This window comes from Neophocaena asiaeorientalis, unplaced genomic scaffold (genome assembly GCF_003031525.2).
Source record: "Neophocaena asiaeorientalis asiaeorientalis breed wild unplaced genomic scaffold, Neophocaena_asiaeorientalis_V1.1 scaffold72, whole genome shotgun sequence".
NCBI classification, from domain to species: domain Eukaryota; kingdom Metazoa; phylum Chordata; class Mammalia; order Artiodactyla; family Phocoenidae; genus Neophocaena; species Neophocaena asiaeorientalis.
Genome location: NW_020185336.1, coordinates 6,450,109 through 6,465,331, shown reverse-complemented (window position 1 = coordinate 6,465,331; position 15,223 = coordinate 6,450,109). Strand labels below are relative to the sequence as shown.

At 36.8% G+C, this 15,223-nt stretch overlaps 1 protein-coding gene across 2 annotated transcripts in view; it reads right to left on the bottom strand.

Annotated features, from left to right (window-relative positions):
- Positions 1-2,465: 2,465 nt before the first annotated feature.
- Positions 2,466-15,223, bottom strand: part of PLA2R1 (phospholipase A2 receptor 1) — a 113,947-nt gene continuing 101,189 nt past the window's right edge. For both annotated transcript variants that reach the window (XM_024735920.1, XM_024735922.1), the window contains 6 exons: positions 13,997-14,235; positions 12,252-12,420; positions 10,217-10,357; positions 8,254-8,370; positions 6,558-6,734; positions 2,466-3,836 (listed from right to left, as the gene is read on the bottom strand). In XM_024735920.1, coding sequence (XP_024591688.1) covers positions 3,622-3,836; positions 6,558-6,734; positions 8,254-8,370; positions 10,217-10,357; positions 12,252-12,420; positions 13,997-14,235 — 1,058 coding nt within the window. In that variant the 3' untranslated portion in view covers positions 2,466-3,621. The remainder of the gene's footprint in view (positions 3,837-6,557; positions 6,735-8,253; positions 8,371-10,216; positions 10,358-12,251; positions 12,421-13,996; positions 14,236-15,223) is intronic.

Here is a 15,223-nt window from a genome sequence, read left to right as displayed (position 1 = left end):
CTATCCTAACATGGGGCAAAATAACCCTTTTCTAATTCACCACTTCATCCTTAACAGAAAAATGTATGAAAACAGAGGAAGATGTGAGAATTTACATGGGTTTATAAATTCCTGTATTAAAAGAAGTTTCATTGACATCATTATTTTGAAATTTTGCCTTTGTCTGGTGCCATGGAGGATTTTACCAAGAGAAGGCATCATCATAATATTTGGAGTAAAAGATATGTCTTTTTTTCTTTTTTCTTTTGAGGTAGAAAAGGACATTTCTGCAAAAAGAGGTGGGAAAGAAGAACCAGCATGACACCTTGATCTCAGGCAAGTCAATTCTAAGAAAGAATATATATAAAGGTTAATGAGTCTGGAAACTGAACTCCTTAAAAATATTGGGGCTTCCCTGGTGGCGCAGTGGTTGGGAGTCCGCCTGCCGATGCAGGGGACACGGGTTCGTGCCCCGGTCTGGGAGGATCCCACATGCCACGGAGCGGCTGGGCCGGTGAGCCATGGCCGCTGGGCCTGCGCGTCCGGAGCCTGTGCTCCGCAGCGGGAGAGGCCACAGCAGTGAGAGGCCCGCGTACCGCTAAAAAAAAAAAAAAAAATCCATGCCCCTGTATCCCTTGGAAGTCTTTATGTATCCACAGGGTACATATTCTCAATTTAAAGACTGTTAACTTAGAGACTGTATTTCAATAACCCATGGAAGCTACATAATTAATCGAAGATAGATCTCTAACTTCTTCTGTCAGGCAGAGGTAGGGGACCCACTGAGGCAACCAAGGCCTTAGGAGATGGAGGACCTACTGTTTAGGAGGAGCCTGGACCAATGAATAACTGAAGTCTTCCTGCAACCCCATGTTAGTGTGGATGAAAAATAAACCTTTGCTGTGTTAAGCCAATGAGATTTTGGGATTGTTTGGTCCAGTATTAAGCCTCCCCTGACCAAGGGAGTAACTGATAGTGCTGCAGAGGTGACATGGCCTTATTGCCAAGAACTGTAATGTCCAGGTACGGAATTGAATGGGAGTCACAGCCAGGGATAAGGCAATGCCAGGGAAAGCCAGGATGGGGCCAGTCCAAAGAGACTAGACTACAGGTTACACCAAATACAGACTTCATAGAGACGCCAGTAGAATTCCCAGGTGTGGGCCAGACAGCTACCATCAGTGGACACCAGATAACACAGACACAGTCAGTTATCACCTACTCCCCACAGTACCACAAGGACACAACAAGTTCTCATACATCCAACCACCATTTTGAGGAGGGAATGGAAACTCCGGAAGACTGAATGTTTTATCTAGTGAGACCATGTAAAGCACCCTTGATAGGGAATGGAACTTTCAATAGAAGAAACATTTAAACTGAAAGAAGACTGGTGGAATTGGAAGAGCCCAATATACCTTCAATTGGAAAAATCCAAGATTTTCTGTTACTCAGAGTTATAGAAAATAATTGACTGTTTTTTGGAGGGGGCACATTAATTACGTGTGAATGAGTTTGTGACCCTGCTACTTTTTTCTTTTCATGTATAGCATGAAATCTAGCTCAGATTAAAAATAGTTGTGGAAGAAAGTTTTTAAAAGTGCACGTATGTGAATAAAACAGTATTTCAGTAATTCCTATTTCTGAAATTTCAGTAATGGGAAGCAGCGCATGATCTGTCCATTAGGATGTGGTTCAATACTAAATATCAAAGTACAGAGCACTGACAAGCAATACAGTTTTTTTTTTTTTCCTGCAGAACCACTTTACTAATGACATACTTTGTCAAATTTTTATGTGTGACTGACTACTCAACTTCAATATACCTTGACTGGAAGGATAATTGATTAGCAGTTTTTTACCAAGTCCACTAAAAAGAACAGAACTTTAATTTCACTTGACAGATTATTAAATTGAGCTTTTATAACATCTGGTTAGTCCAAGCCAATTTTTCCTTTGAGTCATAAATATACAACTGTCACATAATGTAATATCTTAAAAAAAAAAAAAGTCCCCAAACAAACAAAATCATGGAAGTAGATTGTCTCAGTTTGTAAACTGCATAGCAGTAGCAAAGAGCTGCTCTTGGAAGCTGTATTAACTGTTTCAGCCTGCAAGGACTTCATTCTTAGGACACGTTCTTCAAATTGTATTTCTAACGATGATAGTTTTCCACTTAGAAACTTATTCATACTTTCTCCCAAGCTCCATCTTGTGACTACTTGTCACCAGTTTTGAGGCAGCTAGTTGTAATAACTAAAATGCACACTCTAGGGAGGCTCCCCCAGTTTCTCTCTATCACAGAACCTTACTTACTTTTCATGACCACCTGATATTTTCTTCTTATGCATTTCTTTACTGGTTTACTGTAGGTTTTCCTTCATTCAAAAATAAGTGCTCGCCCCAATACCTCCAATTTCTAGAATGGCTCTTGGTTCTTAACAGGAACTCAGTAAACATTTACGCAATGAGTAAACTTTTGAACATTGATTATGAAGTCCTTTTACTTTATGAGAAATTAATGAAGGAAGATCAAACCTGTGAGTTTTAATTTATGGACAGTATCATACTTTTAATCATTTTTTACTGGCTGCATGAACTAGCCCAATGCAAATGGAGTTGGTTCCCCCAAACCCTAGTTTACTCAATAGAACTCCCCAAATAAACTCCTTTATATAGCAAAGGTATCTAGATTACTGCTGAAGAGTAATTTATTTAGTACTTGTCTTGTTCTAATGAAACTGTAATTCACATCTTTCATTTTTCCCCTTTAAATTCAAGTTACATTTTATATCTTTTGGTTGTTAGGAGTGGTATATATACATTTTATACCTGTAGTCTTTGACAAAGCTTGTGAATTTTAACAGTATTAGGATAACAATAAGTCCCTCTGAGCTTATCTATAAGATTTTTTAACTATCCAACTTTGTCATCATTTAGTAATTGATGATTTTAGGCCACATTGCATGGTTGCTTATGAAATTGTGCTGCTAACCAAGATTTTTACTATTTAAAGAAAGGTTATTTTTCTTCTCCTTTAGTTTGAGAAGTCAGAACTAATAAAAATGAATGTCACCCTAAATACTAGTATAGAGCCCAGAACCTGTGAGTTTTAAGCTTAGAAATTAGTGTTTTCCAAACCCTGCTGTTAAACTGATCAAATTAAAAAACAAACAAGAAACCTCTCAAAAGCCTTTTCTTTTTTCCTCTCTTATACAAGTGTAGGACTTTAAAATTTGTTTTGCTTTTCTCTGCCTCTCTCTTTTAATGGAATGAGTATTGGCAAATGTCTGAATAGATATCAGATTAGTTTTAAAATTCCCGAAAATTTTTGGTAGAAGCATATTAATGCAAAAACTATTATTCACATTGGTTTGAGAGTTTTCATTTGGGAGTTTCTTTTAATAGTTTTTGTTTTCTGAAGAATAGCCGTTGTAAAATCTCCCCTTTTAAAGAATAGATCACAGTTCGAGGAAATGAATAAATGAACACCTATCTGATTTGGTTACAATTCAAAACCAGTAATCATTTTAAGAATAATTTAAATGGTGACACGATTCACATTAGAGCGGCATCTGGTCTGTAAAGGAAAGTACTCTTCTTTACTCATTCTCATGGCCGTGGCATCCTCTCACTTCATTATTATTGGTCATTCTTCTCAAGATCAGAAATGAGAATATTTTCTTCTAAATGTACTGTACTAAAGTTGGTTGCTGGATAGTAAGGATTTCCAAACTGTGCAAGTCTCCTGAAGATACCACTATTGTGCTTGTATATGCAGAAGGAAAGTGTGGAAATGGCCACAATTGCTATCAGTGTCACTGCTACTGCAAGGGGTATAATGCTGTGACTTGGTCCTGAAAGAAGATGAAAAAAAAGAAAACTTCAATGACAAGTAGTAAGATAGATACTGTCACATAGTTACTTTTTTTTTTTTTTTTTGCGATATGCGGGCCTCTCACCGTTGTGGCCTCTCCCGTTGTGGAGCACAGGCTCCGGACGTGCAGGCTCAGCGGCCATGGCTCACAGGCCTAGCCGCTCCGCGGCACGTGGCATCCTCCCGGACCGGGGCACAAACCCTTGTCCCCTGCGTCAGCAGGCGGACTCTCAACCACTGTGCCACCAGGGAAGCCCGTTACTTCCTATTTTATTGTTTCTATGAAAGATCAAAACTTTCTCTACTGTTCTAAACCTACATTTTCCTGGATCCTCCTTTAGATATTTGGCATATCTAAAACCAAATACAAAAAATACTGAGATGAAAGTTTCCTTTTAATCGGCAAAGTTATGTCATTGCTTATAGCAGGGCTCAGCAAATAATGGTCCATGGATCAAATCTGGGCACCTGTTTTTACAAATGACGTTTTATTAGAACTCAGCCACACTAATAATGTTTCTATTGTCTATGGCTGCTTTTGTGCTACAAAGGCAGTGTGACAGAAACCATATGGCTCCTACAGCCTGAAATATTTACTATTTGGTCCTTTAAAGAGAAGTTTGCTGACCCCTGATTTATAATAATCATTATTAGTGCTCACAAACACATACACTGCTTTTTTGTTTTTAAGCTGAAGAATCCCCATCCAGTTTCAGCGCTGTGCTGCATTAAACATATGAGTAAAATATAGTCCCTGCCTGCAAGGAACTCAGTTTTGTTGGGATCTGATGTGGAGTTGGTCCAGCAGCGGTAACCTCCCTGGCTTTTTGCAAAGATTAAAAAAATCAGGACCTTCTCACCTTTTAGATCTCAAGAATCTTGGGAAATGAATAATAGCTCCTCCATTTAAAAAGTTAGAGGGTTCCTGTTTGAGGATTTTCTACTGTAAGAATGTATCTTTTCCAAGTAGACTCTATATCAAAGTTTGAACTCTGCTATTTTTGCTCTAAGCAAAGATCCAGAGAAATATGTAGGGAATGACCCAGAGGCAGAGCAGTAAAGGATTTGTGAGTGGAGGAAGTGCCTTAGAGCACTACATGTGCTCATTCACTCTTAAAAGAAATGTCAACATTACCAATAGCAAAAATACACTTTAAAAAAAAAAAAACCTCGATTTTGCAATTTTAAAATAATATTGTATAATTTTGCATAATATTATTGAAAACATGTAGTATTGTGTATGTGTAAAGATACTTTTTAAAGAAAGACTGTTGAATGAGTATTCATTCTCAGGATGGAGGCAGCGGGCAGGTATAGAAGGGGCATATGGAATCAGAAAATGTGGAGTGTAGTTCTCTATGTAGCCTCAGTTTGGACAAGTACTTTTCTCATCTGTAACATGGGAATACTGTATCTGCTTCACTGCCTTGGAAAGTTGCTGTGTAGGATAAAAGAGGTGTCTTATGTAGTACAGGAAGCTTTAAAGTCCTGAACAGACATGAGATGTTTCTGATTTGTTCTTGATAGTCGAATGCTAGCGGTTGCTTGGGCACACTGATAGGTTAGTCATGGTTTCCACACAGAGTTGATATCCACACTTTCAGAGCTTCAAAGTTTGGTTCCCACACCTACCAGTTTTTGCTCTTTAATTCCCAATATCTAATCAGTCACCAAAGCCTGATGATTCTCTTTTCCCATTTCCACCTTCCCTTTTTTGTTCCCAGTTCTATCACTCAAATTACAACCGTCTCCCTTTACATCAGATGGGTGTGACTCCACTGTTGGTGTCTCTAGAGCATGTAGGTGTCCCCTGCGTCCTTCACCATGGAGTTCAGCTCTTTATCCCAGCACTTTCTGTGGATGGATCCTACAGTAATACGGTTTTATTCCCAACACCACCTAACGTGGTCCAGTCTAAGCTCATTCTCAATTTCTGCCTTTAGTCATTCTGGACCTTTTATCCAATATTCCTTCCCTCCTCTATTCTCATTATCTTTTGTGATTCCAAAGACTCATCTGCTCTATGAAGTTGTTTTCAGGAGCCCAGGCCATATCAATCCCTCCTTCTTTGTTAATACCTGCATCTAGAAACTGTTGTGATTACTATAAACACCTTCCCACTGTTAATGATCCTTGTTAATGTCTTCTCTTAGAAAGCTCTGTTATTTGCAATGGACTAGAATTTTCTGGCTTACATTTCTAAAATTATTTATAATCACCACAACCTAAGTATGTAGCTCAAGATCAAGTTATATGACTTTTATAATATATTATGGCCTGCAGTAGAGAATCGCATCTACTTATCCACAACAAGGATACCTAGACCTGAATTATATTTCCTGGGACCAAAGATGGAGCTTAAAATTCTGAGTAGCAGCTGCCAGAATGAGGGTTGCTGGTTTACATTCCCAGCTCTATTTGCTTGAGGTGAACTTCTTTTTTTGCCCATTAAGTTAACAGCTAGGGTGACACAAGAAAGTCATAGTCTTTGATTTGATTTATAATGATTTTTTTTCTTCATATCAGAGGAAGGAGCTGAAATGTTCTCTGACTTGTTTGATGTAAAACAAGATGATAATGTTAGAATCTATCTGAATACTCACTGAATACTTAGATTTTAAAAGCTTTAAGTGCTAAGGAGGTGGGTCAACTTTAGTCAAGGTAGAAGCAAAATGAAGATTTACTTTCTAACTTTACCCACCTGCTTCCATTTTACATATAAATCCTTTTTTGTCTTGACATGAGGATAACTGCCACACTCCTTCGGGAATCCTCAGGGCAACACACAGATGGGGTTTGACGTGGTCCATCTCTGGCTTCCTAATACCCCAGTTTGACTGGTCTGCGAGAGTTCCATCAAACCACTTTATGGTTTCATCTGTGGAAAAAATGCTAACATGAATTATGGGCATGGTTATCAAACATACTAAGTCTGGAATGAACCTTAAAAAGCAGCCCCTAAATTTAATGAGACTCTCTCCTTATCTGATGCATTCAACAATCATGAACTCAACATTAAAAGGTAGGCATAAGTGAAATTGCCTTGTGAACAACTCTCTTTATTTTAGATATATTGTTCTAATTTAGTTCATTCAAGATATGATGTTTCTTTTTTTTTTTTTTTTTGCGGTACGCTGGCCTCTCACTGTTGTGGCCTCTCCCGTTGTGGAGCACAGGCTCTGGATGCGCAGACTCAGCTGCCGTGGCTCACGGGCGCAGCCGCTCCGCGGCATGTGGGATCTTCCCAGACCGGGGCACGAACCCGCGTCCCCTGCATCGACAGGCAGACTCTCAACCACTGCGCCACCAGGGAAGCCCAAGATATGATGTTTCTTAATGTAACAGTTTGAATTTGAAATATTCCCTATCATTACAAACAATTTAAAGAAATCATTTAAAGTCCTAACAGCTATATCATTACAAAGTAGATCACTTTCTAAAAGAATTTTACAGTGAGCTTCTTTTTTGTTGTAAAGTGCCCCTTAAAATTTATTAGATTTATAGATAGAATAATAAAATTTGTAGTTTGAACTTAAAAAGCTTAAAGAAAAAAAAAACCTTCAGTATATTGCATATCTTAGAAATCAAGTAGTTGCAAACAGTCCTTTATGAGCACGGAGTACAATGAGCTTCTTTAAAAAGCAAGCCAGTGGTATACCAAGGGGTGGGGGCAGTGGTAGAATCCACCCATGTGTAGGTGATAAGGGAGTGCCTTGTCTGAAAAGGATTTAAAACAAACAATAAAACTAAGCATAAGTCAGTCAGCTTTTTATTATCACCCTGTGCTAGAAGTTTTAAGCAATGTCGGTGATTGAAATACTCTTCCTTGCCAGCATGGACCCATCCTCTACCTTGGTACACCACTGTAACAAGTTCTCTATACCACTTAAAGTAATTTTCTTTACAAGTACTTTCAACAACCATCAGTTACATAAAGAAAAGAATAGCATGCTCTCATCTGATTACAAACTCTGGTTTTTATCAGTAGCAAATAACAGTTCTGCTAGCACTATTTATCACTGAAACATTTCCATAACTCTATTGTGCTCTTATAACATTTAGAAACCTGGGGTATTTTCAAGTAAATATGGTTTGGTGTCTGTGACTAAGTCTGTGAACACAAAGTTCCAGCCAAGCATCTTCATAATGCAAGATTAAGTATAAGATAAACTTGTTTGTTTTCATTTTTGGTTTTCTGGGATTATTTCAAAGGGCAAGAAGGTATAAAAAGGGGTTAGCAATGATGTCTTTGGAAGAAATGGCTTTAGGATTTATGATATTTTTTTAAACAGCAATGGATCCAAGGAAAGTTTTCTGGTTTGCAGATGCCATTTCCATCAACCTTGACCACTGTGTATTTATTTATGCCCTCTCCTCTTCTCTACCCAGTCACTTACTGTCACCATCAAACTGAGCATTCAGCCAAACCATCTTGACAGAAGAACTGAAAGCTAAAAGCTGGTCTAGGAGAAATGAATTTTCAGCTTCATCTTTGATTGTTAAAAGATTAGATCCTATAAAAGAGACAAACAGCAAATGAATAACTATTTGTGTTTACATGTAAATACAATTAAAATAATGTCTTCTATACCATAATTCATAAAGCTCAGGCTTTGATGCATGTAAATCAATGAAGTTAGAACACTCCTTCACACACCATACACAAAAGGAAACTCAAAATGGTTTAAAGATTTAATATAAGACATGACACCATAAAACTCCTAGAAGAGAATGTAGGCAAAATATTCTCTGACATAAATCATAGCAATGTCTTCTTAGGTCAGTCTCCCAAAGCAAAAGAGATAAAAGCAAAAATAAACAAATGAGACCTAATTAAACTTATAAATTTTGCACAAACAAAACGAAAAGACAACCTATGGAATGGGAGAAAATATTTGGAAACAGTGCGACCAGCAAGGGCTTGGTTTCCAAAATATACAAACAGCTCATATAGCTCAATATCAAAAAAAACACAACCCAGTCAAAAAATAGACGGGAGACCTAATTAGACATTTCTCCAAAGAAGACATACAGCTGACCAACAGGCACATGAAAAGATGCTCAACATTGCTAATTATTAGAGAAATGCAAATCAAAATTATACTGAGATATCATCTCAATAATATCGAGATGCTATCCAGTCAGAATTGCCATCATCAAAGAGTCTACAAATAGTAAATGCTGGAGAGAGTGTGGAAAAAAGTGAACCCTCCTACACTCTTGGTGGGAATGTGAATTTGTGCAGCCACTATGGAGAACAGTATGGAGGTTCCTTAAAAAATGAAAAATAGAGTTACCATATGATCCTGCAGTTCCATTCCTGGACATATATCCGGAAAAGCTGAAAACTCTTAATTTGAAAAGATATAGGCACCCCAACGTTCATAGCAGCACTATTTACAATAGCCAAGACATGGAAGCAACCTAAAGTGTCCATCGACAGATGAATGGATAAAGAAGATATGGTATATATACACAATAGAATATTGGCCATAAAGAAGAATGAAATAATGCCATTTGCAGCAACATGGATGGACCTAGAGATTATCATACTAAGTGAAGTAAGGCAGACAGAGAAAGACAAATATCATATGATATCACTTATATGTGGAATCTAAAAAAATGAAACAAATGAACTTATTTACAAAACAGAAACAGATTCACGGACATAGAAAACAAACTTATGGTTACCAAAGGGGAAAGTTGGGGGAGGCATAAGATAGGAGCTTGGGATTAACAGATACATACTACTGTGTATAAAATAGATAAACAACAAGGTCCTTCTGTGTTGCACAGGGAACTATATTCAATATCTTATAATAACCTATAATGGAAAAGAATCTGAAAAAGAATATATATCTATATATCTAACTATCTATCCATATCTGAATCACTTTGCTGTACACCAGAAACTAACACATTGTAAATCAACTATACTTCAATAAAAAAATTAAAAAGCTCAGGCTTTGAAAAGTGAAAGTTTCCATTGTTAATAAGTAAGTTTTGATTAGAATTTTAAAAGTAGTATGACATTTATTAAAAGATACAAGCTTGTACTTAAAGAATAGAATATTAATTTTCAGGAACATTAAAGATTCATAGTTCAAATTCATTCAAAGGGAACACTTTTTTGGGAAAGTGCAGTATCCTGAGACATTGTCTTGGGTTTTTAATTGTATACTGGACATTGAACATTTTAGCCATCCCCCAAACAAGCAAATTCAATAATATTTACTTTTTCAATTGTTTTTGTTGCTTCTAAAATCACTAAATAATCAGACAAATGAAGACAACTACATTGTTTACTGAAATGTCAAGAAGGAACACATTGAAAGCATTTTACCACAACAAAAGAATTACCTTCCTTTTTGCAAAATTCATGAGCAGCCTCAAAACTCGTACTGTCTAAGACTGTAGAAAAACTGTAGCAATTACTTTTGAATTTTATCCAGGGAATAGATGTTTCTGAGCACAACTCTGGGTATCCAACTGGTCTTGTTTCTATGAACAAAATGAGTTATGATTTCAGGGTGGTGACTGGGTTCACTTATTGAGATAAACATTGCATTACATTCTATGAAAGACCAAGATAAATATATGTAATGAGATTTTCATGATAATACTCTGAAAGAGTGGGTTTAATGTAAATGATTACAAAACTGGAATGGCTTATAGCATGTCTGGCAGAAATAATCTTTTCCTACACATAATAGGGTATATTAATGCATAGCTTCATAGGCTTAGTTTGGGTGTTATCTTTAATATTTATAGTTAGTGTCCTAAAGGTTGGAAAAACTGGGAGATGTGATTCAGAGAAATACTGGCAGCTGAATGAAGTTGGTAAAAGACACTTCCAAATGTACAGAATGTGTTCCATTCAGTGCTGAAGATTTAGTAAATCCTTACCTGCTAGTCAACTTAGAGAAAATAAAGCATTCAATAAAGTAACATATCATAATATAACATAACATTAGTATAACATAATATATCATAACATAGTATAACATATCATAACATAACATATATCATGACATGACATAACACAACATAGCATAACATAACATAACAAATCATATCATAACAACATATCATAATATATCATGACATAACATAACACAACACATAACTAAGGGGAATTGGGGGAAGTCTTTGTTTCAGAGGGCAAGCACGAGAGTCAGACACACCCACACTGAGATCCTAGGTGCATGGCTGTGGGTATGTTACCTATCTTCCGCACACTCCCACACACGTAAAAGAGAGCTAACAATAACATCTTTCTTACAACTTAAGAAGTTAGGTGAGCTAGTGCCTGTCACTTAAGCACTCAATCAATGTAGTGTTATTAAAAAAGGAAGGATAACTTCATGGTGTTTTAGAAGGAGAATTAGCTTTCCCAATACATATGGCTATCATTTATATTTTTGTCCTGAATTGTTTTGAGCTGAACTTACATAATATGTGTGCTATTTGACTTATAGTATCCAGAGAGTAAGTAAATACATGCACACTTACTAAATGAGAGATTTAAAAAGAAACCAGTTAGTGTTAAGGAAATTTCTTTTTGTACACCATAGCAATCAAAGGAAAGGGGACCTGATTTAATGGGATAAACATGATATCAGAGATCAAGGAAACTTGGCTTCCGCTCTTGGTGCTGTTGACAGACATCTGTGAGATCTTCAGGAAGCTATTTAATGTTCTGGGTTTAAGTTTCATCTTTAAAATAATGTTCATCTGGTTGGGCGAGGTGAACATTCAGTGTAGTGAGATACTATTATCATTACTGTCATGCTTTATATATACATATATAATATAAATACAAATATTATTACCATAATGGTGATGATGATGCTCTAGAATCCTATTAATCTTTGACTTAAACATAAATCTTCAGTGGTATTCAAGGTCCTCCACACATGCTCCTAACCTATGTTTCTAACCTGATTTCCTACCTCTCTCTTACCAAAATCCTGCCATGCAGGAAAATCTCAACACCAGCTTTGCTCAGCTACATGCCCAGTCCTTTCTTCCTCCCATGTCTGCCCAAGCTTTTCTGCTCAGAATGCCTCTCCATGTCCCATCATTTCCTGATCACACCCATTCTTCAAGACCAATCTCCACAGTCCTGTCCTTCAAGAAGGCTTTTTGCTTTTCCCCGAGTGGCTCTGATGTGTCCATTTTCTTGCTAACCCCCCACAGCACTTGCTATGGCTCTTATATCATTTGGTAGCCCTGCCTCATGTTAACACTTATTTGTACATCACCTACCAGACCGAATGCTTCTCGAGGGCAGATACTTCTTACTGCTTTCCCTCACAGCTCTTGCTTAGCACAGTGCCTTGCATAAAATAGGTTCACAGTATGTATTTCTTGAGTTGAATAGAATTGAACCTACCTGTGGGCACATGACAAATGGCTCCTTGCAGATATGACTCACAGGCTGTGCTACTCCAGTGTCCACTGGTGTCGGCGAAAACACAGTCACCCAGGAAGGATGACTCATCATCTTTCCAAAAAGTGAAGGAGGATTTGGTGCCATCTGACCAGTCAAAATTAAGACCATTCTGTGGAGGGAAACTGAGCCATCATTTCCTTGCCATGAATGCTGGCAACGTCACCCAGTGCTGTCTGAGCAGCTCTCACTTCATGCGTGGATTTATATTTCCACATCTAGACTTATATTTCAGGAAGTCTAGGACAGCTTGTGGAAATGGCCTGACAAAAAGGACTATCTGCCATAAGCAACATCTTCTTTAGTTTTTGGGAATCCTTGGTTCCCTCCCACCATAATTTCCTGGTAAGCAATCAGAGTGAAGTTGAATCAATATCTTGTTCTTTACACCAAAATAAATTTAAGATTGATCAAAGATTCATACATATAATTGAAAACATAAAAGTGCTAAAGAAAACTTGGCTAAACATTTTATACTCTTGACATGGGAAAAATCTTTCTGAGTCTGATAAAAAAATCCAGAGGCCATAAAGCAAAATTGACTACATAAAGTTAAAAATTCTGTAATACAAAAATACAATAAACAACCATGAAATGCCATCCTTTCACCTATCCAACTGGCAAGGATTAAAATTTTGACATACCCAGTGTTGGCAAGGATGTGAAAAAACTAGATGCTATCATACACTGTTGTTAGCATGTAAATTGGCACAAAATTTTAGAGGGCAATGTGGCACCATCCCTTGTTAAAATTTATAAAGGGTACTTAGCAACTTCATTCCTGGGGATTTATCCTACGTGTACAAGGATATTTGTTGTGCATTGTTTGGAATTGTGAAAACTGGGAAGAACCCAAATGTCCATTCACATGAGAATGATTTAATAAACTGTGGTATATCCATATATGCTGCTGTCTCAAAGAATGTATTAGATTTTTATGAGCTGACATAGAAAGCTGAACAACGTATATTAAATTAAAAGCAAGCTTAAGGACAGTATATATAGTATGAGCTCATTTATATTTTAAAAAAATATACATACTAATCCATTACATGTGTATATATATGCATACACAGAAACTTTCTAAATGACACACAAGAAACTGTTTACAGTGATTAACTTTGAGGAGTAGAACTAGAGGTCAGGATAGAATAGATTTACTTTTCGCTATTTGAGTGTGTAATACTTGTATTTAAAACAATTTTTAAATATTACTTTCCAAACCATTTCCCTAGAGGAGGAAAATAACGCACATGTTAAACTCCAAGGGGTACTGAATTAATTAATAACCAAATTTCTATGCAGGAAGCATGATTCATTTTTCTTGGGGATTCTTTAAAGGCAACATATTACCCAAACGCAGGTGCTTGAGTTCAGTATGTATTCCAGTGCACATATAAGTCAGTATCCTGAAATTTTTCAGACATCTTCAGAGAAACTTTGAAGGGCATGAATTTCCAGAAATTAGGCAAGTAGATGTTTGCCCTAAAAAGGGACACCTTTTGTAGTTATATGCTGCTCATGAGGTTGGTCAGTAGTTATTGTATAATCCAATTACCTAAATGTTACATTTACTGTTATTTCATGGCTGTTTTTTTTCTGTGCTAATTTCAGTGGCTATATCACTAAGGAGGTAGATATGAAACTTAATTATGCAAGGATTGTCCAAGGGATTTTAGGACACCTACATCTTCAGTGAACAGTCCAATCCAGTGGGCGTGTCCTAGCCGGTTGAGGATAACAGTGAGGAAAGACTGGTGGTACTGGTCTGTAATGCTGACCAGTTCTGCTCCGTGCATCAGGCAGGTTTTTAGTGCTGTATACCAAGTCATATTTTCATTAATTATTTTGTAAGTTCTGTTTCCATATTCTAAGGTATTGGGGATTGGGTACATATCAGATGTATTTATACTGTGTCCAGAAGTATCTAGAAAAAGAACAACAAAAATTATTTGTAGAACCTGGATGAGAAGGGGGAGGCAAAGCTTAGCATGGATCCCTGTACAGTGATCCATGCTGTCGTTAACATCAGAGTTTTTCTTCCCAGAATTGACTATTTCAAAATGAAGACAATACCTGTAAGCATAGAGGATACTAAAGAATGAAAACACTTAGGAAATTTAATGAATGAGTTTTAAATATATATATAAACATATATTGAATCATTTCTAGATTTCCCAGTTTTGACAATCCCTTGTCAAACTGACCACTTTTTGGTGGAACTGATAGGGTCTCCTTAGGCAAGCTTACTTCTACTAGGTACACTCAGCCTAACACATGCTGCTGGCAGAACTTAATACTTACTGAGAGAATATTAACATATATAACGTAGTCAAACACTGCTTTGCAAACACAATTTACAAGTGCATATTCTCAAATATAATACTTTATTAAACTTTTGGGACTGTATGATAGTTGCTATCATGTTTAATGCTAACATGTATAATTTCTAAAGAGAAGTTAAAAAATAAGTTAATGCTTAGAAATACATACAGTTCTTAGAAACCATTACTATTAATATGTCACCTATCAGAGTCAAGATTTATAAATTAAAAGACAAGGTTTTCCCACACATGATCATTGGTGCTTTGTATAAATGAGTGGCTGTGATCAAGTGAGAACCAAGCTCATGTGTTACATATAGATGTTTCCTCTTTACTATGTGCATTTGCCTTTTTGTTCTGTACTATCTTTAGGCCGAGTTTAGGCATCCTAAAACACACAAAAAAGGTAAGCATTTCTCAACTGTCTGATCCAAGGTGGCTGGGATTTCTCTCTGTATACTGGTTTTTATCACGTTTGGGGTTGAAAAGGAGCATGGTGGATAGGTCCGAAGACCTGGGACTCAATCGCTGTCCTGACCCTAAATGGCCAAATTAGTTAATCTCTCTAAACTTTAAATTTCTGGTCTGTGA